The sequence below is a fragment of the Panthera tigris genome, chromosome B3 (genome assembly GCF_018350195.1).
Source record: "Panthera tigris isolate Pti1 chromosome B3, P.tigris_Pti1_mat1.1, whole genome shotgun sequence".
NCBI classification, from domain to species: Eukaryota; Metazoa; Chordata; class Mammalia; order Carnivora; family Felidae; genus Panthera; species Panthera tigris.
In genome coordinates, this window is record NC_056665.1 from 101,389,272 (window position 1) to 101,414,644 (window position 25,373).

At 39.1% G+C, this 25,373-nt stretch overlaps 1 protein-coding gene across 3 annotated transcripts; it reads right to left on the reverse strand.

Annotated features, from left to right (window-relative positions):
- Nucleotides 1–1,132: 1,132 nt before the first annotated feature.
- Nucleotides 1,133–15,578, reverse strand: GMFB (glia maturation factor beta). 3 transcript variants are annotated; one of them, XM_042989728.1, is made up of 7 exons: nt 15,497–15,578; nt 10,773–10,869; nt 9,082–9,131; nt 8,364–8,413; nt 7,564–7,646; nt 6,578–6,651; nt 1,133–4,836 (listed from the first exon to the last, which is right to left on the reverse strand). In XM_042989728.1, exons 1-7 carry the CDS (start codon nt 15,497–15,499, stop codon nt 4,765–4,767), a joined length of 429 nt encoding a protein of 142 aa, XP_042845662.1. In that variant the 5' UTR covers nt 15,500–15,578; the 3' UTR covers nt 1,133–4,764. The 3 variants fall into 3 exon arrangements, with proteins under 3 accessions (XP_042845662.1, XP_042845664.1, XP_042845661.1); XM_042989730.1 differs by having other exon boundaries at nt 1,133–1,696; nt 7,564–7,649; XM_042989727.1 differs by having other exon boundaries at nt 7,564–7,649.
- Between the last annotated feature and the right edge of the window lie 9,795 nt (nt 15,579–25,373).

Genomic DNA, 25,373 nt, shown 5'->3' on the forward strand with positions numbered 1-25,373 from the left:
CGCCCAACCAACTAAGCTACCCAGGCACCCTGCTTGTTTGTATTTTCTAATTTTTCTCTAATGGTATTGGTTTTTTTAATTTTTTGACAGAGAAAGCATGTGCATGCACATGGGGGGGGGAGGGGCAGAAGGGGGGAGAGAGAGAGAGAGAGAGAGAGAGAGAGAGAGAGAGAGAGAGAGAGAGAGAGAGAATCTTAAGCAGGCTCCACACTCAGCAGAGCCTGATGTAGGGCTTGGTCTCACCATGGTGAGATCACAACCTGAGCCGAAATCAAGAGTCAAACACTTAACTGACTGAGGCACCCAGGCGCCCTTCTCTAATGATACTGGTTTAATAAAAGTTTTGTGTTTTATTTTCCTAAAGAAGTTACTATATTTAGTTTGACAAATAGACTTCATAGTTCAAATGACATTTGATATCATTATTGAAGATTGTTATTTTTGACAGGCAGCAGCAGCATGTGGAGGGTGCTGGTAGGGGATGTGGCCCAGAGCATGTGCCCAAGAAAGAAGGGTGTTCCATTAGGCTGGAGTGTAAATGTAGGGAATCGTGGTAGGTGAAACCAGAGGTTGTGCTAGAATTAGGTACCTTTGCATGCAAGTAAACAAAATAAGTAATGGAGGGTTTCTGATAGGGGTAGAACCCAGAAAAACCTGACCAACCAACCCTCCGAAAGAGGGGGCTCTGGGGGCACCCAGGTGGCTAGGTTGGTTAAGCATCCGACTTCGGCTCAGGTCACGATCTCATGGTTTGTGGGTTTGAGCCCTGTGCTGACAGCTCAGAGTCTGGATCCTGCTTCAGATTCTGTGTCTCCCTCTCTCTGCCCCTCCCCTGCTCACACTCTTTCTCTCAAAAATAAACATTAAAAAAAGAAAGAAAAGAAAGAACGCCCCCTGCCACTACAATCATTTTAGCATCAGACCAAGTTTTAGAAATTTTTATAATCTTGTTACATTCTCCTTCACCCATCCTATTTTTGCCAAGTGATTCCTGTTTATTTTGCCTTTCAGTTTTTCCAGAGAAAGTAAACTGAATCTGTGTGGCTCATGCAAAGACCACAACTGAGCCAGGCAGGTAAAAGTAACTCTAAAAGGCAGAGGAGGTGAGAAAAAAAAAGAAAAGCCAGAAGCCTTTTCATGTTAACATTTTATTTAAACCAGTACAAGCACCATGCTTAACAGAAGACTGTCCAAAATAAACATGCAATATGAACTAGCAGAGACTGAAATCACAGCTTAAGAAGTTGTGCCAGTTGTTGATTTTGTTAAATGATGACAGGGAACTGTTAAAGTTCACAAGACTAAACCATTAATGTTTCAAGCCTCCTGAATGAGATTATATTGGACCATCTAGATCAGTGGGAACTGCCCTGGCAAGTTAGTGATCTCAAACAATATTCAAGTAATATACGTGTATGAACTATATTCCAAAAAGCAAGAAAACACAGTTTCTATCACAACCTTAACATAGTTGTTTTGAATATTAACAGGAACATGGTCACAGATTTGAAATGTCAAATGGCATAACAAGAAACAAATTTCTCAAGAATATTCAACTTGGGACCATTGATGTTAAGTGGCCTATAAGATTTACATTCTTCCAGAAATACAAAATGAGATTTGTCCAGAAATGTTTGAGACACTTCTTCACATAAGTTGTAAAGGCTCAAATTCTGTAGATTCCAGTATTATCAGTCTATTGAACAAACAGGGAAAGCAACCGTACTAAGAATATTTGAATTGATAGAATACAAGTTACTCTCTACTTCCACCAAATATCAGCATTTAAACTCTTATGAAAATATCTATTCATCACTAGTCCACATTATGGATTAATGACATTGCTCAGGTTTTAAAGGAGTCCAAACATTTTTTTAAGTATACCTTCCTTACTATCTATATACGTGGGGAATAAAGACAGCCAAATTTAATTTGGCAATAAACTCCTCTAACTGGAAATTTTTAGTTAAAGTGTCGGACCAAGATACAGTTTATGGCTACATGTGACTCCTGAAAATAGGAGATAAAAGGGGACAGAAAAGTGCTGACAGACATTTTGCTACAAAGATTATTTAGTAATGATAATAAAAAATTTAGCAACACCCTCTTAAACAAGAGTATGTTTAACTGCACTAGGCATTTGGTAAACTTTTTAGAAACAGACAATTTGAACATTTATTTTAGAAGTCAATTAAACAAAAACAGTCTAACAACCTTTCTCCTAACATGATTGCTTCAATACCAGAATGAAGTGAATACTACTCAAAATGACATTTTGGAATTTCAGCATAGTAACCTGAGAACAGTTTTCTTCATCTGTCAGTTATGCTGCCACAAAACCCATACTAAACACATGCTAGAATTACTAGCTGGCTCTATCATTACATTAGATGCTATGCAGAACTTATTATGCAAGGCCAACAATTTCAAAACTAATGCTGACTTAGAAGACCATGAAGGAGGCTCCCAGGAAAAAAAGCTGATGCCAACAGGGAAAGATTAAGATATGAATGAGAATAGCTGCACCAGAAAGCTATGGAATGTAAAAACTGCAATTGTCAAATCTGGAGTTACTTTTTGAGAGAAGGCAGAAAAAGAGAGCAAATAGAAATATACTTGAACAATGCAAAAATTTGATTAGATGGGAAGGAAATTTATATAAAAGTCTGAGAACACTCTGGAGCATACAATTTAGAAGTCTCCCTAGAGGGCAGAGGGAGTAAAAACACATTCTACTGCTTCCCCAGTCTTATTTACTGTCTTGTAAAATACATGTTATAGACAAGGCATCAACCAAGGTCAAAAAAGCATGATTTATCATAGCTCTTTGCCCCTGTTAGAGAACAGGGGAACTCAGTTCTGTTTATGGAGGTCAGTGAGGATTTTCAGTTTAAAAAAACCAAAAACAGGCAAGACAAAAAAGGAACCTCATTAAAAAATACATTCTTGCAGCACTAGTTTCTCTTATTGCTGCAAACCAGGTGAAACGAAATCTCATTTCCTTCATTTAAAAACATTAAAAACGCTCTCCATTCACTTGGGTTATATCTGCATTTCTACAGAATTAGAAGCATTATTCTCCAATATCAAAATAGCTGTTTAAAGAATTCATAAACTTCCTGGGTAAAGTTCTTTCTCCTTCTCTTTCTCTCTCTCTCTCGCTCTCTCTCTCCAGAAATTGGAATAGAGAATCTTTCCCATTCGATAACCAAAACAAATGCCCACTCTAGCACTTCCTCATCTCCAACTAACTTCCTACTGCTTCCTGTTTTTTAGATTAGTGAAGCCAAACTGCACTGGCAACAGAAGATTCAATATTGTGGAAATTCCAACTATCTTCACCTCTTTATTAAAGTTGGCACAGAAACCTCAAAAAGAAAATGCAAAGAATGGATGAATGGAAAATATGCCAACATAAAAAAAAATGCCTTTCTAGTTTTGAAATGACTAAGACATTCTTAATATAAGAATCTGCTCACCAAATTTTATTAGTCTTTAGAGTCTCAACACTGTTTGTCAAATTAAGTTCAACACTTACTTACATGTTGTTAAAATACACTACATATTAGAATCCTTGCTTCATGCCAAAGATGCCAACAAGACTGACGTACAGTTTAGAATATCTTCTGACATTTAGGATAGAAGATGCAATTTCTATTGATGTGTTAATGTTATTAACTCTGGCCAAGGTTTTAAGATAAATAATTTTTCCTATGGCATGAAACTAATCATAAACATACCCAAAGTTACAACTCTCAACTGCCATATATTCACCAATGCAAGCAGATAGTTGGAATTTTAAAAATATGAAGTTGATTTTATTACAAATTTCAGATAAACACATTTAGAAAATTGTTTTACTTGGACCCTTTACAAAAGTATTAATTTCACCAAATCTGGAATACTGGCAGTGTAAAAGTCTTAAACTAACTTTAAAGCTAACAAATCAAAGGCACAGTATTAACACACTTAAAGTAACTAGTGTTCACAGGACAACACTGAGAGGTGCTTTATAATTAAAGTGTTATCAACCTAGATCCAAAACTATCTAGCTATGACACAACCAGGAATGAAGCCCTTGATTAGTTCCAACCTATCAATTTCCAAGACTAAGATGCTATTTTCTATTAAGAAGAAAACCTAATAGTCATAACTATTATAACATCTAACTCCCAGACCTTAAGAATGAACGGCTGATGAACAAAGTTTCTGGACTTGATTAAAAAGATACAGGAAACCAGAGAAGGCATGAACTGATGAAAAATGTACTTGTAATGTAGATTATACTACAGTAAATTACTTTTCATGGCTCAAAATTGGGTCATTCAAGTCTTTTACCCCAAATTAATTTCAAAGATTTGACAAGTGATAATACGCTATTTTCATATATAAACTGCTAATATCCAGTATTTGTCAAAAGGAGGCAACTGTTGTCTATCACAATCTAATACCCACTTTCCAATAGTGTCTGTAAATAGTAACAAATTCTGAACCATAAGTTATAGAAATTAGTCACAAGAGTGCAAAAAGTCCCTGGAGAGAAGTAGTCCACCTAACAATTACAAATATAAGGAAACACTTTACAAAGTTTCATTACTATGAAGATGATTTCCCCTTTGTTCAAACTTTGAACAAACGAAGAATTTTTCTTTACTGCAGGAAACAAACTGTAAGTAACAGTGCATTTTTAGGCATAAGTATTTATGTCTGGTTCCAGTATGGTCAGGTTAATACATAAATACTTTAGAAACACAGAAGTTCACATTAGTGGAAAAATCCAAGTTTCTCACGTAACCATTCTTCAGTTAGGTCTTCGGTGTTTCTTATTTCAAATACCTTAAGAAAAAAACCTTACGTCATACTTTAACACTCTCAAAAAAAAAATATATATATATATATGTGAGTGTTGAATATCAAATTCTCCTTCCTTTCATTCATGTTGGTCATGACTTATCTATGTAAATTAGATATACCTTTACTTTTTTTATTTTTTATTTTTTAAAGTAATCTACACTCAACATGGGGCTCGAACTTAACACCCGTGAGATCAAGAGTCACACGCTCTACCAACTGAGCCAGCCAGGTGCCCCAACCTTTACTTTTTTAAAATGCTAAGTACTAAGTTACCAAAGTTTAGCAATCAAGATGGCATAAAACCAAAACTCTCTTAAAAGCACAAATCTACAAATATTCTAAAAGAACAGTTCTGTACATCTTACCCACTAGAAGAGATACCCCAAGTATACACAACTAAAATCAATCAATTAGTTAGGAACCGGAAGAACATACACTGATCTTCCATAGTTGGAGGAAATACAAGCTGTAGAATGTTTTGATAAGGACGGACTACAGGCCCACAGCCACAAATCTCTGTACACACACAGGCTGGGGAAGTATAATGGCTATAAAGAAACAATGTAATAGAGTAGAAAGGATGGGATTGAGGCCAGATGTGGGTTTGAATCCTAGCTCTGTCATTTACTATTTTAAGTATATATATATGCATAATTTACTATTATGCAACCTTGGGCCAGTCTTCTGAAACTCAGTCCTTCTGAAACTCAATTTTCCCACCTACAGAACAGGAATGTCACCATCAACCTCACAGTGTCGTGGTGAGGATTCAATGTGATTATTTGTAAAAGTCACTTATAAATTGTAATGCCTTAATTCAAGCACTTTATGGTGTGTGTGAGATTAGAACAGGAATGAGGCTGTCCTTCCTAATCACCCACCCCTTAGATCAACTCCAGGGTGTTCCTATGGTACAAATGAGAAAAAGTAGGGTCTATAAATTGGGGCTGTCAATGACAATCACATGGGCTAAAGGTAAAGGCAGGGGGGAATGAAAGACATCTCCTGGATTGATGATTAAACACCTAAGGAGAAAACACTGATGCTGTTCTTAAAATAAAACCTGAAAGGAAATGTTATTTAATATTATTTCAGTGATGTAATGGTCCATTTCAAAACCTTAAAAGTACACACTTTTACAACTCAAACTAATACGTGGAAGTTAAATAAAGTTTGAGAACAGGTATCTCTCTTACCATTAAACTTCAAAAAATGCCATAAAACAATGGGGACAGTGGAGGCATAAGGACAGTGTCTCATATAAAACAGAATGTTCTAGTTTAATAAAGCTAGTAAGTATTCTTAACAATTTAACTTTAGACTTGGGAACAAGATAGTTAACTGCATAATGTGGAATTTGTTTCATTTAGGCTATGGTAAAGGGCTATGAGAAACTTCAATACTTACTTTTATCTACTAGAAACTACATTACGGAAGATGAAAAAAAAACTCTCAATAGATTGAATAGTTGCAGTGGCTTTTCTAAAGCTGCCTATATTTTGAATGTGATTTCTTCTAATTAACTTGTAATTTCCATTCAAAAAACACACTTTGATTAATGACTTGTATCATTCTTTTTTCAAACAATAAAACTCTCTAAGTTCACTGCTGTGTTCTAAATAACTTTCACCTGCATAAAAAATACTTAACTCTTCAGATTACTTTAGCTATTGCTCTAAGGGAAAAATAGTATCTCAATAAGCAAGTAAAATACAAATACCACCTTGGTTAGTTCAGCTGTTTGGACTAACTTATTCTTACTCCCAGCATACATCATCTGTTGTTCAGGCTTACATCCTGGAAAAGAGATTAGTATAGACATGAGACTTAGAAATTTAAAAAGTGATGAGTTTTCACTTTTTACTTTCAAAAAATGACACATTTAGGATATTCTTATGCTATTGAGTTTACAAAAAACTTCAGTCTCAGTGTGTATGGGTGTATTTCGAGAGTCTTACATTGCATATTGCCTGCACAAAGCCATAGCTAAATGACAAACAAGGCTGCAGGTCAACAAAAATAAATGAGGCTACATCTCTGTAGATCTTTTACAACCTCGTAAATACTTAAGAACTTTTCAGCACTATTTTAATTTTGACATTAAATATCAAGGTCAATTTTATGGATGCCTAACATATATAGGTTTGGGGATGGTGATGGATCAGTGTGGGGAGATGCACCCTGGACAAAAGTTACTATTTTAAGTGCTAAAGTAAAGTTTAGAGTTCAGAGTTGTGGGCATAATGGTGACAGTACTGGGAATTCTGGTGATAATGGATATACCCTGAATAACAATAAACCACTTTAATATCTAATGTAAGCTACTCTGAAACTATTCTCAAGATTATAGGCGTTATCATCAGTAACTACTATTTTACACATAAACACAAATATATATCATGATTATACATGAAGTTCATGTACTCACACACAAAACTAAAACAGAAAATGTATGCTGGTATTTTAAAATGTCCCTACGTTTCATATTCCTTAAATGTATGTATGATTTGACTGATGAATTACACTTCTAGAAATGTATCCTAAGAAAACAACTTCTTTCTAAGGATGAATTCATGTGCACATGCACACATACCTCTATTTAGGTTAAGTCAACACTTTACATCTTTAAAACAAGCATAAAATTTGTCTTATATAAAAATGGTTTAATTATATCAGGACGAAATATACTATATAAAGGAATTCACTCACCAACAGGACTGGAGAAAATAAAGCACAGAGGATATGAAACTCTTCCATCATCATGTTGGTATTTATAACTATACACAATGAAGGTTTTTCTCAAGTTAAAGAAACTAAAATTATTGCTCTATTTGAGACAAGTATCTACCGACAAAGTTCTGAAAGAAATATACACCTGGGGAGCTAGTGAGTGGTAAATTTCTCTCTTATCCATTTGGGCCATACCTTTATTATCATTATCTTTCCATAAAAGTATACACGAGCCCCAAAGTTAAGTTATTAAATCATATTATCTCTCAAAAATATATTAAAAGTGTAGATTTAGTATGGAGGTTTTCTAAATTTTTATTGTAACCACATAATAGAAGGAATTTTTAAAAAAGGAAATAATTCATCCCACTAGTACATCAGCTTCCCATTTTTCTTAGTCCAATATGTGCATACATTTTTTTTTAGAGAGACAGAGAGAGAGAGAGAGAGAGAGAGAGAAAGAGAGAGGAAACATAAGTGGGGGAGGGGTAGAGAGAGTGGGGGACAGAGGATCCAAAGTGGGTTCTGGGCTGACAGCAGACAGCCTGATGCACGGCTCAAACTCACGAACCCTGCTATCATGACCTGAGCTGAAGTCGGACACTTAACCGACTGAGCCACCTAGGTGCCCCCGTGCATACATATTTTGATTGTAATCATGGTGTAGGAGAAAATTTTGTAAAATATAGGTCTTTTAAAAATTGAACAAACCAACTTCGTAAATAAAATTCTGACCACTAAAGGAAACAAATCTTTTTAAAGCACCAAGAAAAGGATATCGAGGTTGTCGTTCAGGCAGTTCATCTTTAAGTTCATCCGGTGAAATGCCCTAGCACCATAAAGAAAAAAACTTTTTAAACATTTTCTTACCCAGAATACATTAAGTATATACCAAGTACCTTATACCAAGTACCCATTCTATTAATAGATATAACTTCATAACCACATCCCACAACATAAAATTTTAGGTTACTACGTTGTATATAAGCTGAGATTCCTAAACCCTCAAGCCAATGAAAGCCCACACCAGCCCACTCAGTTTAGTTCCACTTATTATCTAAATAGCCGTGTTCATGTTTCAGCTGTCAAGAAATTCTGAATAAGATAATAGGCCACTCCTCAAAGGAGCGTCTGATTTGGAAAGAGAAAAAAGTTAATTTTTTTTCAGTCTAAATTAGTTACTTAATTTGACAAACTAAACGCTTAGGTTATAGCATTTTAGATTTTAATTACTGGCTGAACAAGTTAGAAGTTATAAAGTTAACTGAGTTTTTACTGGACGTGTAGCCCTATCTTCGACCACTTACTACATTGGTTTCATTAATGTTTTAAAGAATGTGATTAAATTAGCAAGACAATGTGCTACATAATAATTAGCACATGCTTTTCATGCATAATGAGCATGTATTTAGACTCATCTTAAAAGGACACATAACTAACACCGCATCTTTCAGCAATTGCTTAACTATAAAACTGTACTTAGCTGATTAAACAAACCTCGAGCTCTTCATCCAGTACCACCAGGCGTTTATCCTTATCAATCTTCACTAAAATAAAAATACAGTATAAGTAAACTGTGATTCTAATGTGACCTTGATCTACCCAACTCACAGAGTCTCAGTCCTTTTTCTGGCATCTAAAATTAAAACATTAAGAAACACAAACATAAAACTCATTTGCAGTTTAGTTTATGGTCTAATTAGCTAGCTGTGCTTTTCAAGCAGTCAGCATTTAAAGGCTTTTACCCACAATTCTCATCACCTAATTTGCTTATTTAGAATTTTACATCAACTCCTTACATTTCCTGTGTATCTGAAGAATTTTGTAACTCAAATGCAACTTCCTTGATAATAAAAAAAGGTCTGAAAGGGTGACTATAAAGGAGCGTGGTCTATGTAGCACGGTCAGAACTGCAAAGGAAAAGCGGACCAGGGGTTAGGATAGAACCACCACTAGATTTCCAGCTTCTCCAGAGTCCAGATTTCACAGCGCAGTATGATTATTCTGACATGAAGAATTACCAAACAGCAGTGATATCTATATGCAAATATATGTAACATAACCTGAAGCCAAATTGAAAAATGTTTGGATAATCTATGCCTTTATACTTTTCCATTACTCTGAAATGTTGGCCAGTTTTGGTTTGTAATAACTTCATAGTAAATTCTGTAAGATACAGTAAGATCTGAAATAGCTTTATCTTTTGCAGCAAAATGGCACTGACATGAATGTTCACTTTTAAGAACTGTATGCCTACGTTGTAGTATTTATTTGTAATAGAACCAACATTCGTGACAAGTTGTCACTGCCTCGTTAATTCACATCTGCTGGATGCCTCTCTGTTAAGCATAGTTATAGAGTTCTACAATGTTACCCCCCGCCCTTCCTTCATCCTCCTAAATCATCACCCACATCTTAAATATTACTTAAGAATATAAAAGAAATCTGCATAACATCAGCTACAGCTCACAGAAGAGGCTATATGCAAATCATTCTTTCCATGGTCAGAAGTTGGTGACACTTAAAAGTACTCTCCATGAAACTGGGGTTCAAGTCTAGAATTGAAATGAGGCCCCAAATCACTTTGAAGACAATGCTGAACATTTTACCATTTTAGGTGCAAGCAAAGGTTTCTGGCTGAGATTGAATGACCAGGAAATTTTTAGTCTCCTGAGAAGTTAAAGGATGGAGCTGGGTGGGTCACTACCATGACCAGGTGACTAAGATCATCTTCTCCAGAGCTGTGTAGGCAGCTGAGGAGGGAGGCAGGACACTCCACCTCTGTTCTATGATAACAAATATTACTTATTTTCTAAAGTGATCTAAAAGCAAGGGGGAGGATTAAAACAGGAGGCGGGGCGCCTGGGTGGCTCAGTCGGTTAAGCGGCCGACTTCGGCTCAGGTCATGATCTCGCAGTCCGTGAGTTCGAGCCCTGCGTCGGGCTCTGTGCTGACAGCTCAGAGCCTGGAGCCTGTTTCGGATTCTGTGTCTCCCTCTCTCTGACCCTCCCCCGTTCATGCTCTGTCTCTCTGTCTCAAAAATAAATAAACGTTAAAAATAAATAAATAAATAAATAAAATAAAACAGGAGGAGGCATATTATCTCCTAAAGTCTCAGTTTATTCAATGTAGCTATAAGATAAAAATCAACAGAGACCATGTAACTGAGGCAATCACTTTTAGCTTACTTATGATGGCAGCATTGTTCGTTTCTTTGCGAAAACGAAATTTTCTCAGCTTTTCCACTAAATCTTCAGCAACATCACAAACCACCAAAGACTCACTCTAGAAAAGAAAAAAAAAAAAAAAAGTATAAAATGCCATGACTTCAATACATGTACATGTGAAAGTTATAAAGATTAATACCTTTAAAAACATACTGACATCTACATGTCACAATTAAATGAACATGAAACACCTGAACACTTAGAGCTTTTAAATCTACCAACCTTTATCTACATTAATCATACACATTTGCTCATCTAATGTGTAGGCTATGCCTTAACTTTCTCTTTGGCTAATAAATATCTCAAAGAACTAGATATAATAATGTGCAATTTCATCAGAGCCAGAGAAGGGAAGAATACAGGAAAAGTCAAGGATCACTGCTGTTAGAAAATACATTTTTGCACTATGCAAGAAGAACAGGAAAAATCATCTTTATTGTACTTAGAATTAATAAGACCTTGGTTCATTTTTGTGTCTCGCAACTGTGAAAAAATACAAATAAACAAAAGTAAGAAAAGTAAGTCACAAAAGTAAATACCAATACCATTTTATATCTTAACTAAATTACTGTGGGGATTAAAAAAAGAAGTTATTAAGAATTACGAAAGCGGGACACCTGACTGGCTCAGTCTGCAGAGCATGCAGCTCGTCTCAGGGTCTTGAGTCTGAACCTCACATTGGGTGTAGAGAATTATGAATTCTTAAAAAAAAGAATTATGAGAGCAAAACTAGATGAAACAAAAATAAACTATACTAAAAGAACCTTTTACAATTATGAAAAAATGTTAGAGATTCTTCTCCAGAAATCTGGCAAGGAAATGACCTAAAGCACTCTTCTTTTAGTAATGCAAATGTATTTTACTGATTGAAAGCACGAGGACAGAAATCTTTTTTTTCCCTTTCTTAATGTGTAAAACTTTGAACACATAGAGGAGAGAGAATAGTATAGTGGAACCCTATGCACTATATCAGTTTCAAACATTATCAACACATAGTTGATCTTATTGCATCAAAACCCTCCATACTGCCCCCCATGGAAGTCACACGGCAAAGGCCCAAAGTCATTTCAACTGTATATATTTTAGTACGTATCATTAAAATGACAGTATGTGCCATTAAGAATACAAGGATAATAACAATATCTCACCTTAAAAAACCTAACCATAATTCCAGTCTCAAATAATCAAATAGAATTCAAATTCCCCACATTGTTTTTCCCCCCCACAACAGGTCTGATTGAGTCAGGTACCAAAAGAAGGTCCACATTCTTTGATCTTTTCAAACATGTTTCCCTCTCCTTCAAGAAAATTAGAACATTTCAGAGACCAATGCTAAATACATGTCTCATTATAACCCAAAAAGTTGAAGGCTTCCAATTTTAAGTTAAAATACAAATTTAATAAAAGCCTACTTTTTTGACCCCAGGTTGGGTAAATGAGGGCATAAGTTAAATCAGAAATAGCTATTATTTTAAATTGTCCTTTAATTCAGAACACTGGTAATATGTAAGGTATAACAGACCACAGGATATGCTATTTACAATTAGAAAAGACATCCTGTCAATAGGTATTGTCCAATAAATAAGGAGTCAAGTGCATGCATCCTATTAGTTCTCCTTAGAAAAAGAGATGTTAAGTCATAAGGAGCTTCCTGAAGGTAGTATTCAACCATAGTCTATTTTCAAGAAAAATATAGAAGTCAAAAAGTTAGAATTTCCATTCTCTCTTCAACCAAGGGTAGAACCCATTAGCAAAACTAATAAATATTTTAGATTCTTGTTTAGGCAAAGACCACAACTTATCACAAAAGTCTTACCTTCCAGCTCTGACACTCAGAGCTGCTTGTGCAATCCTGACATTCTGAGGATCAGAAACCAAATGAAAATCATGCTGTGGTTTGATTTACAGAGCTTGTTTTGGCATTTTCACCCCTCCCAATACCATAATAAGGCCAAAAATTCCTTCCTACAAGAAAAGGGACGCAGGCTCAGTCAATTCTAATTGCTTACAGTTAGCAGAAGCATTTAAGAGTAAGTATAACACCCTGCAAACAACTCTATGTGGGTAAATATCAATATACAGTTAAGTGGAGTGTTGAGCTCGATTGTTCACTTATTGGTTTCTCCAAGTAAGAAACATTTAGTGAGTGTAAGCACCACGGTAAGTGCTAGGAATACAATCATATAAAATAAATAAATAAATAATATGGGCTTGCCCTGAGGGAGCTTCTATTACAGTCTAGTAGAAGACAGACCTACATCCAAAAGGATCAGGTAGGTAAGGGGCGCCTGGGTGGCTCAGTCGGTTAAGGGTCCGACTTCAGCTCAGGTCATGATCTCGCGGTCCGTGAGTTTGAGCCCCGCGTCAGGCTCTGTGCTGACAGCTCAGAGCCTGGAGCTTGTTTCCAATTCTGTGTCTCCCTCTCTCTCTGACCCTCCCCCGTTCATGCTCTGTCTCTCTGTCTCAAAAATAAATAAACGTTAAAAAAAAATTAAAAAAAAAAAAGAAAGAGGATCAGGTAAGAAAATGTGTATTTGTTTGTAACTGTAGTAAGAACTAGACAAGAGAGACACAAGCTGCTATGAGAACTTAGGACCAGGGAAGAACACTATGGTCACAAAAGATTTGCCTGAAAAAGGTATCTGAAGGACCAAAACTGCCTATGCAGAAACTCTTTGATTAAAGTGATCATGGTACATGTAAGATAATGAAATGCCAGTATGACTCTAGGACAGAGAATGAGCAGGAACATGGTATAAGAAGAGGTTGGTAGGGACTGGACCACATAGGGCCTCGTGGGTCATATTTTGGTCTTTATCCTATGAGCAAAGGGAAGTCACTAAGGAGTTTTAAGCAGAGAGGTGATGGGAAACATGATCAGATTTGCATGCAGGAAACAGAGTGCCAAGATGAAGAGAGCAAGACTAGTTACTTGGCAAGACTAGTCCAAGTGAGAGATGAAAAGTAGCTTAGATTGATGAGGAACAAGAGAAGTAGGGAAATACTGCTAAGAACAGTTAACACATTATTAAACACTGTGAGAGAAACATGGTGCTATGCCCTTTACATGCACTTCCCCTCATGCTCAAAATAATCCCTTAGAATGAGTTTGTTTTATTATTCTCATTTTGCACGAAACTAAGGTTTGGAGAGGTTAAGTTCCTTCCCCAAAGTTAACACAACTAGTGAAGCCTGATCTCTTAGACACTCTCTTAACCACTACAAAGGAGCTAATGCCAGACTGGATATTGGAGGGGTGACTTAGGAAAAAGAGTTACCGAGATAACTCCAAACTTCTCACTTGTGTAACAGACTAAATTATACCTTTCACTGAGTTGAGGAACACTGAGGAAAAATCAGGTTTGCAACGAAAGAGAATGAGTTCTACTCTGGACAAACTGAGGTGGCTTTGAAGCACCCAAGTGGGGAAAAGCTTCCTAGAAAGTAACTAAATAGTGGGCAATATAGATCTGAACTGGATCTCAGAAGCAAATGTGATACAAATTCACAAGTCATCTGCTTATAGGCAGGAGGTAATTGAAACTATGAATGTAAGAAAAGATGGATAAAGGAAAAAAAAAAAAAAAAAACAGAATGGAAAACCAAGCATTAGACTGGAGCCTAGAACACCTCCATGTGATGTCCAGGGAAGAAAAGTCTGCATGGGACACATATGGACCAACAGTAAAAGTAAGAGAAAAACAAGAAGTCAAGGGGAAAGTCTGGGGAAAGCGAAAGCTTCAAAAAGGGGAGAGTAGACTGTCCAGAATGCAGATGAAAGGTCAGTTAGGATGAGAAGTGAAGAGTCCCTTGGATTTGGTGACCATGACAAGATCTGGGAGATGGGTTGAGAAATGAGTGACAGGTCAGAGATAGGGCAGTGGGGAGCTGTGTTAGGTTTCTAATTAAAGAAACGAGCATATTTGAGCATATTTAAACACCCAATAGAAAGATCCAGAAAAATCCTTGTTAGGCAATTGATTTAATTCTCCACTTTATTTTCAAGCATGGGGTTCAACCCATGCGAGGACGGAAGCTAAAGGCCCCAGAACAAACAAAACTAAAGCATTTGACAGATACTTTAAGGCTAAAGCATCAAAGCCTTGGGTCAAAGGTTTCCAGCTGCCCTGACTCATGGAAAGCAAGGATACGGAGAAATCCCGAGCGGCAGGCCAAGGAAGGAGGAGACAGAAGCTAAGGCGAGGCCGAGAGAATGGAATCTGAATTTCCGAAACCTCCCTGAAAAGGCCGCCAGGCGGAAGGTGCTCAGCGCCGGTCTGCCCCTCAGGCCTGGCCCGGGCCCTGGCAAGAAATCGGCGTTTAGGGGAGCCCTTCGCTGAGCCAGACCTCCAGCCCCCTTCGACCCTGCAGTTCAGGAGCTGGCACTCTCCATCCAGAAGGACCCAGGCGAGGGTGACCCAACCCTACTACTGGCCGCACCCCAGTCCCAGGATCCGCTGGGCGGGTCGACCCCAGGCCCGGCCGGAGGATGCTGCCTTCAGGCCGGGTGGAAGAGGCTGCGGGCAGAGGCCAAGTCTCTGGCTGTGGGCACGCGCCAGCAGCCGGGGCGGAAGCGGCCGCCGACCCACCCCAGGCGCTGCCCGCAGAGCCTGGCTCCGGCAAACAGGAGAGCCGGGCTGGCTGGCCCGGCCCTCCGGCCCCCGCCCTCCCCGGCGGCAACTCACCATTTTCCTTCCGGCCGTCAGCAGCCTCTCGCCTTCCCTGGGGCCCCTTTAAGAATGGCACGACGACCTCCTCCCTTCCTGCCCCGTCGCCTGGCAGTCTCCCCCACCCATCAACGCGGCCGGGGCGGGCCGGCACGTGACGGCGGACGGCGGGAGGCGCGGCTCAAAATTAGCCGGAACGCGAGCGCCCGCCTACTCCAGCTCCTGTTCCTGGGAAGGGAGGTTCTGTCTCACCGGGAGTGGGCCACTGTGATAAAAGGCATTCTTCACATTCAAGCCCGTTCCTTGCTCCCCTTTAACTTTCCTCAAACTCTGAGAGCAATTTCTTGGTGACGTGATTACAATCATTTCAATGGCAAATATGTGTGTTGACCAAATTTGAACTCCCTCAAATCTAGGCATGCCTGCCTTTCCTTCCATCCTCTCCAGAACCCCTCCCCAACCCCCTCTCCCCAATCTAGGATTGGTGAATACATTCCTTGTCTCAATCGTGTTTATTTATTGAAATATAATTGAATAATGATTGTTGTCGACATGGTGTTATGAACCACTGCCTAAGACATTTTAAGAAGTTTCTGTAGGAGTTGAACTGATTGGAGCAAGCTTATTTTTCAATGTGGTGAGAAAAGTGGTTTGGAAGAAGTAAAGTTTGAACTCTAGAATTCATACAGGTGCCTTCAATATAAGAAGCTTCCTGGGGCAGGATATCATGGTGTTTACAGCATAGTGCTAGCATGATTCCTGGTCCATAATAAGTGCTCAAATAATATTTGCTGAATGAGCGAAAGAACCAAAGAAAAAGAAAACTCCACAATGGTCCCACCGCCATCCTTCTTCATTAGTACTAAGCTAAATTATTAGAATGTTTAAAGTTTGGGGGGTGCCTGGGTGGCTCAGTCAGTTAAGCATCCGACTTCAGCTCAGGTTATGATCTCATGGCTGGTGAGTTCAAGCCCTGCAGCAGGCTCTGTGCTGACAGTTCAGGGCCTGGAGACTGCTTCAGATTCTGTCTCCCTCTCTCTCTGTCCTTCCCCGCTCACGCTCTGTCTCTCTCTCTCAAAAGTAAATAAACATTTAAAAAAAAATTTAATAAAAAAAAGAATTTTTAAAGTTTGTATTTAACATTTAAAGTTAACAAATTGTTAGAACATGCTCCCGCTGCCATCCTTCTTGGTTAGTACTAAACTGAATTATCAGAATTTTTTAAAGTTTGTATTTAATGTTTAAATTTAACAAATTGTTAGCATGTTAGTAAATAACATTAAAACAAGGTTCAAAAAACTGATTTGATACAATACCTACATTTTCTCATCAATTAGAAAAGATAAAAGTATTAATTATTAGAAATTCCACAATTCAACTACATCCTCACAGTGGTCTGCCCCCATAATACTTTTTACAATGAGGAGAGGACTGGTAAGCTTGACACATAGTACCATCCAACAAACGATGGGAGAGAAAATGATGTTACTGGTCCATGAGCAATTATATTTAACTTTAAATAGATTCTTCCTCCACCTCCACCTTTTTCCCATCTCCTCTATCTATAGGAGGAATTAGAGGAAAAGGTGAGAAAATTAACATTAAGCTACATGACATCACACCCAATAAATAGTATATCTATTTCCCTTTCATTCTATTAACATTTCCCAAGCTACTCTTTTATTATACCCAAGAGAGGTTGCACTGGGTGTACTGACAAGAAAAGGACACTGTTGAAAATGATTTATTTTATTTTATGGGAGATATAAAATTAATATAGACTATGTACAGAAACTTCAAACTCAGTCTATAGAACATAATTTAACAACAACAACAACAACATGGTATCTATGTTAAAGGAGGTTTAGAAATGCCATTCTGGCTTGGGTCATTCACAGAGGTGGGGAGATATGTGTGTGTGAAGTTCCAGAATGTTTTTCCAGAACTTTTCTGCCTGGCTAACCCCTCTAAAAAGGTCAAGAACCTATCAACGCTAAGCTGTGTTGCGATCACTAGAACGTGTTTTGTCCCAGGGAAGCATTTGACTATTGATCAGGGTCAATAGTAAAGGAGAATTCTAATTAAAAACTGAGGGAAGATCAGAACTAAAATAATCTTTTCTGGCCTGAATTTTTTCTAAGTCCGTTATTCTCGGTAACAGCACCTTTGCTAAAGTATGTTTATATTACTTATATATTCCCACCCATTTACTCCATCAATAAATAGTTACTGAGGGCCCATTATGTAATCAGCTCTGTCCTGGGCACCAAGATTCAAAACAGACTAAAAATCCCTACCATCATGGAACTAACATTCTAATGGGAGGAGGACGTATCAGGCAATAAGAATAATAAATTTGTAAACACTATTGTATGTTAGAAGGTGATTAGTGTTAGGGTAGGGGAGAAATAGGAAAAGAGAGATTGGGAATACAGGGGATGAGGGATTTGTGATTTTAACTAGGGTAGTAGTCCTAGTCCTCACTAGGAAGATCATGTCTGAACACAGATTTGAAGCTGTGGAGATTAGCCATGTGAATATCTGGGGGAACATTCCACACAGAGGGAATAACATTGCAAAGGCCCTGGGGGCAGAAGCATGCATGTTGTTGCCGGGAACAAAAAAGCAATCAAACGACTGGAGTGGATGAGCTGGGTTGAATTGTAGATGAGGTCATAGATAAAATTGGAGGCCTGGGTCCAACAGCCTTGTAAATAATCATAGGGACTTTGGCATCTACCGAGTCAAGATACAGTGTTATTGGAGAGAGAGAGTTTAAGGAGGGGAATGATGTAGTCTCTTATGCATTTTAGCAGGATCATTTTGACTTCTGTGTCCTTTTAAGAAGATCCTTCTGTTGTTGGGTTAGACTATAGAGATAAAAGGATTTCCAGAGGCAGCCAAGAGAGAGTAACCAAGCTGCAGTCTCTTCTTTCTCACTGATTACAACTAAAAGCTCTGGACAGAACATAAAAACAACTACCTGAGGACTCTAAAGAGTAAATAATAACAAAATAGCCAGTGGATTGAAGAAGGAAAGTGTTGATGGCCTCCTCTTCATCCTGTTTGTGAAGGGTTTGTGATGGCCCTTGGGATATGGGGACAGCCAAACACATAAAACTTAACACTGGACAGATGAGACTGATGGCAGTTTTTTGTCACATGTACTCACAGGCTGGGGGAGGGGGACAGCAAATGTCATGCAGGGCTACAGGGAGCTGCCCTTGGGAGCAGAGTGAAGAGGCTGTGTGAGGCAGGCTTTGTAGTCTCAAGAGGGTGTGGTGCCCAGGCTGGCAGGGAACTGGAACCTACCACTCAAGGATGAGCAGGCACTGTGTCTGGTCCCCATGATGAGGGTTGTCTGGTTAGGGAACCTTATCTGTGCGAGCAGAGTAGGGAGAACAACTTGCAGTTGGGTCATTCCCAATTTCCCTGAATGTTACGGCAGCACATGATAGGAGACCTTAATTTTAGGCCTTACACACCACAAGAAGGCAGATCCTGAAGAATGACCAGTATGGTGCCAGTGAGTTTTCTAGTTGTTTTTTTTTTTCTCCTTTATTGCCTGAGCAGGATGGATCAGGGAAGAGTGTGGAACAGGAAAATGTGGAAGGAATTACCCCATCCCATCCCACCCTTTTTCCCTCTCCTCGCCCAGCCCTGAGGGCAACACCAATGTGTTGGCACTGTCTCAGCAGGGCAGGGGCACAGGCACCTCAATCCTGAGAGAAAATCGATGCAAGGAATTTGAAAAGGGGCCCTTGTTGTGCACAGAGTGATGGAGGTTTCCCAGTGACTTTTTTTTCCTACCTTTTTCTTGTCATTTCACCTGAAGGACAAGCTCAGTCACACACAACTACAGGACAGTATACAGTGCAAATGCTCTGGAGATCCGCATCTTTCAGGCTAGAAGAACAGGCAGAGGGGGCCTCTGGGAGCCCAAAGGTGTAGGCGAAGCCCTGAAGAGGACAGATTGAAACTGACACAGGGCACATACCCAAGCTCCACACGTGCAGAACACACCCACAGAAGCATAGCAAAGCCTAGGAGAACTGAACTACAACATAAACCATTGCCAAGACTTAAATTAACCCCAGAGTGGCTCGTGTGAGGTACAGTCCCAGACAGCATAATAATGACTTTGAAAATTGAGCTGGCGTGGGTGGCTCAGTCGGTTAAGCGTCCGACTTGGGCTCAGGTCACGATCTCGCGGTCCGTGAGTTCGAGCCCCGCGTCGGGCTCTGGGCTGATGGCTCAGAGCCTGGAGCCTGCTTCCGATTCTGTGTCTCCCTCTCTCTCTGCCCCTCCCCCGTTCATGCTCTGTCTCTCTCTGTCTCAAAAATAATAAAATAAACATTAAAAAAAAATTAAAAAAAAAATTGAGCTGCCATTCTGTATCTTGATTGTGGTAGTGTCCTATGACCTCTATACATTTGTTAAAACTCATAGAACTGTACATGGAACATAATGCATTTTATTGTACGTAAATGAAAAATTAAATTTTAAAAAAGTAAAACAAAACAAAAGAATAGACCATGGGAGATAAAGAAGCAAGAAAACCATTGAGGAGACTACTGCGGTAATCCAGGGAAGACATGGCCTGGATCCACATACAGCCAGTGATTTGGTGAGAAGTGCCCAGAATCAAAAAAATTTTCTGTATCAGGGTTTCTTAGCTTTAGCAATACTGACATTTGGAGTTAAATAATTCTTTGTTGTGGGTGCACTGTGCTATGCATTGTGGGGTGTTCAGCAGCATCCTTGGCCTCTACCCACTGGAGGCCAGTAGCACCTCCCCCGTTGTGAACCAAAAGTGCCCAGATGTTGTCAAATGTTGCTAGGGCACAGGGGTGGTAAATTATCCCCAGTTGAGAACTGTTCTAGGTGAATGTCCTAAGCTTTGGGCCACAGACCATGTACCATATAAATCAACAGTGGCAGCTCAGTTGGGGTGGGCTTCAGGTAGCCTCCTGCCACATAGTATGTATAGATGGCAGAAGCCCAACAGCTAAGACCATGAGAGGTTTTTACCAGAGGCGCTTGGAAGTTCAATGAGCAAGAAAGAGTTAAGTTCTGCCAAGGTACTACAAGATTTTTCACAATTCCTGTCGTCTATGGGACCAGACCTAAATTGCACATTCATTCAGTTCTGTTGTGCAGTGCCTGTCTCAAAGTTATGATGCTTATTATATTCCTCCTACTGGTGTCCTCAAAATAGAGATAAATTTGCTCTTCCAAGAAATAATGTGGGCTAGAGAAAGGCCATATAAAATGAAAGGGTTAGTAGCTCCAAGAAAAATATATAATGCAGATAATAATTTTTAAAACCACATTCATATTTTCCTGCATTTCTCTTCTGAGACCTTCTCCTTGGTCAGTCAGAAGCATGTATAAACTTCAAAGGATAAATAGAACTGTGACGTTGGGAACGCAAAAGAGAGCAAGCAGCTTTCAACTGCCAAAATGGGATTTTTGAGTCCCCAGAAACACAGTAAACTAGAAAAAGCAGACGCTACAGAGAAAGGTTTTATCAAATTTTAGAGCTCTATTAACATTTCAAAGTCCTAGCCATGGCAAAATTAAAAGTGGCATTTAGTATATGCCATGTGGTAGAGGAAACTGAGGTCATGACAGAAGGCATGTATCTGCCAAGTGGGAAGGAGGGGAAGGAAGTCTTTCCCGCCCAATGTGGTGGAGTGTGAGAAGAAGGAGGGGCCTAAGTGCAGCCTTCCGTCAAATCCAACCTGTTCTGGCTTCCCCTCCAGACTGCAGTCTCAGATTGGGAAAGGGGTGGGGCCTGGAAGGAGCTGTAGCATCCAAATAGGTATGGTATTGGAGAACCTGAAGGGACTGGAATTGGTAGTCCACTTTCCCTTTAAGAAAGAAGGAGAGGATTTGCATTTGGCTCTACACCATCTTGAACAGCAGCAATAGTGTTCAACAGCAGAGGTGACTACCCTGAACAAAGACTGCATTTTCCAACCTCCCTTCCAGTTAAAGGTAGACACCAGGCTGAGTTGTGGCCAATTGAATGAGGGATGCATCCTTAGAGTTTCCTTAAATTGAAGTGTTTTCTCATTCTCCCTCTCTTTCCTCCTTCCTTTTTTAAAAAAAAATTTTAATGTTTATTTATTTTTGAGAGAGAGACAAAGCACGAACAGGGCAGGGGCAGAGAGAGAGGGAGACACAGAATTTGAAGCAGGCTCCAGGCTCCGAGCTGTCAGCACAGAGCCTGATGCAGGGCTCGAACCCATGAACCATGAGATCATGACCTGAGCTGAAGCCGGACGCTCAACAGACTAAGCCACCCAGGTGCCCCTGCTCCTTCCTGCTAACAAGAATATGGAAATGGTGGCTAAAGCTACAACAAGCATCTTAAACAGGAGGTGATCTTAGGGATGGGGCTACACATGGTGGAACAAAATAGAAGCCTGAGTCCCTTGCACTCAGTGCACTCTCACTGAGACTCTTGTACTGTGGACACCATAACAGTCCTGGATTAATCTACCTCTAGACTTTCACTTAAAAAAGAAATACTTTTCTATCTCCAGTGAGATACTGGTATGTGGTTTTTTTGTTTGTTTGTTTGTTTTCACTTACAGTTGGGATAATTTCTAATAATCCACCTTACTGCAAGTCCTCATGACTATCCTAGTCAGAGTTAACAATACTTCTTGCCTGGACTTTTAAAAGAATCTGTTTATGGATAGCCCCCTATTCACTCACATCCATCCTAACCTCCTTCCAATAGCTTTTCTACACAGGAGCCTAAGGGACTGATTGGAAATGCAAACAGAATGTCACTCCCTGTATTAGTCTGCCTGACTGCCATAATAGAATACCACAGACCAAGTGGCTAAAACAAAAGAAATTAATTTTCTCACAGTTCTTGAGGCTAAAAGCCCAAGATCAAGGTGCCAGCAGACTTTCTGGAGAGAACTCTCTTGGTTTGCAGGCAGGACTGCCTTCTCACTGTGTCCCACATGGCCTTTCCTCTGTATACACCTGCACAGAGAGAGAGAGTAATCTCTGGTGTCTCTTCCGTTGTTTTTTTTTTTTTTTTTTTTTTCCACAAGAACACTACTCCTATTGAATTAGCTTCCTACCCTTATGACTTCATTTAACCTTCACTTAATCTTACTTCCTTAAAGGCCCTATCTCCAAATACAGTCACACTATGGACTAGAACTTCAGCATATGAATTTTAGGGGGACACAATTCAGTCCATAACATGCTCTTTTTCAATCATATCAGTGGCTTCTCATTGCTCTAAAGGTACAGCTGTGCAGTTAAAATAGCAATACTCATGTGGTCTGGGCCCTACTTATCACCACTTTTTATCTCATAGCATGTTACTCCTCACTCTCCATGCTTTAGTCACATTGGCTTTTCATTTTCTCAGGTGTGCTAGGATTTCTCCCTCCTCAGAGCCTTTGCACATGCTGTAGCTTCTGCCCTAAATGCTTTCTCCCTTCCTGTCCCTTTGCCTGGTACATCTCTATCCATTAGGTCTCAGCTCAATCATCTGTTTTTCGTGGAAGACTTTCCCAATCTTCCTTGTATTTCACCATTCCCCTGTTATATGCCCTCATAGCTCCATGTACCTCTTTTTAATGGCATTTATTATAATTTTGCCTTTATATTTTGTTCAAGATTCTTTGGTTAATGCTTGTCTTTTCCATTAGATGATAAATTCCATGAGAACATAGCTATATCATTTTTGGCTTATTATTGTATCCCTAATGCCTTCTACAGTGTCTGGAACATATCTGACACTCAAACATTTTCTGAATGACTAGGTAAGAGGTTAGTCATGTAGAGATGGTTCAAGCAAGGAACTTGAGACTTGATCATAAAGAATATATAGCACGGCAATTGAGGATTTGGGGTGGTGGAATGAAATGAGATATATGTTTAAAAGTAAAAGATATGTGTTAAAAAGAATTTTTTGCCTGTACTGTGTATTGTGTATTATGTGTTAGAAAGAATCAATGTTGGAAACAATGTTTGAATGGTTGTAGCAGATATCTAAATGGGAAATAAAGGCTTGAATTAAATTTGTGTTAGTTCTTGTGTTTTTTTTTTGAGACTTTTTCAGTGTAAATCAAGTTGAATCTCAGTTTTCTCTACTGCTGGTTTGGGATTTGACTTTCATGGCCTGGTTAGTGAATTATCCTTGTTCAGCTGTTTTCCATCTTCCAATATGTGCTGTTCTTATTTTATTTCCTGTTTTTGTTGACTTATTATTTTTTTACATCCCTTTACTGTAGTTTTAGTGGAGTTTTGGGAGAGAGCAAAATTATAGGCATATTTTTAATATACTACTTTACCTTGGAACTACCTCTGTTTATTATGAAAACTCTTTATTGTTTATTGCAATAAAATTGCCTTTCACATTGGCCGAGATTTTTGTTAAGTGACAATATCAAATGATTGCAAAACTGAGGGTGAAAGGGTGGGAGCAAAAATCAGTACAATATTTCCGGATAACACTGTTTCTTCAAAGGCTTAAAATGTACATACTTTTTGAACTAAAATTTCCAACTCTAAGAATTCACCTACGGAAATGATTTAGCTTTATGATTGTTCACTGCAATGTTGTTTATGATAATAAAAAATTGTGGGGCACCTGGGTGGCTCAGTTGGTTAAGCATCCCACTTTGGCTCAGGTCATGATCTCAACGTTTGTGAGTTTGAGTCCTGTATCTGGCTCTGTGCTGAGAGCTCAGAGACTGCAGCCTACTTTGGATTCTGTCTCCCTCTCTCTCTGCCCCTCCCTCTTTCCCCTCCTCCTCCCCCCCTCTCAAAAATAAACATTAAAAAAAAAAAAATCAGGGGTGCCTGGGTGGCTCAGTCAGTTAAGTGTCTGACTCTCCGTTCCGTTCCAGCCCAGATCATGATCTCACCGTTTCGTGACATGGGGCTCTGTGATGACGGTGTGGAGCCTGCTTGGGATTCTCTCTCTCTCCCTCTCTCCCTTTCTCTCTGTGCCTCCCCCAACCCCCTCTCTCTCAAAAATAAATAAACTTAAAATTTTTTTTACATATTTAAAATGTTGTCCAACCATAAATAAACTATATAATTTCACAAATCATATATGTAGTTGTTAAAAATTATATTGTTGAAGCAAGTTTCTTACACAGCACTACTCCAGAGAGTACACAATACATGGTCACTTGCCAAGAGATATGCGAACCATTAGAACAAATTTAGCTCGTGTTTCTCTAGCACTAATTTTACTAATTTTAGTGATTTGGGAGTGTGGAGGGGCTACTAGTTATCCATCCCATGGTCCTCTGTCCCTTTCTTCCTTGATAACAAAACTCTGATTTGTAGCAAGGGATGTTGCTGCTGAGAATAAAAGATTACATTTCCCTGTCTCTGTGGTAACTGGGGGTGGCCTAAGGGCTAAACACAAACCTATACGAAGTCAATGGAGTTGTGAGAGACTTCTAGAAAGGCTACCTTGATGGAGTTGACTGTACGGGGATGAGGAGAGGAGACGAGCATTTCGCTCCTTTCTTTACTTAAAGGCCTCTGCTTGTTTACAAAAAAATTATAAATACATATTTAAAATTATTATTAAAGTAAAAATTAATACAAATATTCAAATATCTAATTCAATTTGAGGGGTGTAGGGAGAGGAGAAAAGGAATGGGATGTGGGAGGGCAGTTGATTTGCTTCTATGAGAATCTTGATATGCAACGCTAATTTTCCTCTATCATGAAATCCAACTTGAAAGGCTGGCAAGGCTCATAAACTGCTTGCAAGACTCCTTTCGGTGTTTCGTATAATTGTAACTTTTCTAGATAAAATAAGAGCAGGTGTGGGGTTACTTCACTTTGTAGAACCCAAAATGCCGGCTCTCCTCCTCCCAAATTTGCCGCGGATCTC

Bases quoted from the DNA above. Each gene is read 5' to 3' on its own strand.
- GMFB (XM_042989727.1), bottom strand. The intron at 8,414-9,081 runs GTTTGTTTAATC...TTATGGTGCTAG, and splicing joins TACTGGATGAAGAGCTCGAG to GGCATTTCACCGGATGAACT. The intron at 7,650-8,363 runs ATATCCTTTTCT...TAACTTGAGAAA, and splicing joins CTGCCTGAACGACAACCTCG to AACCTTCATTGTGTATAGTT.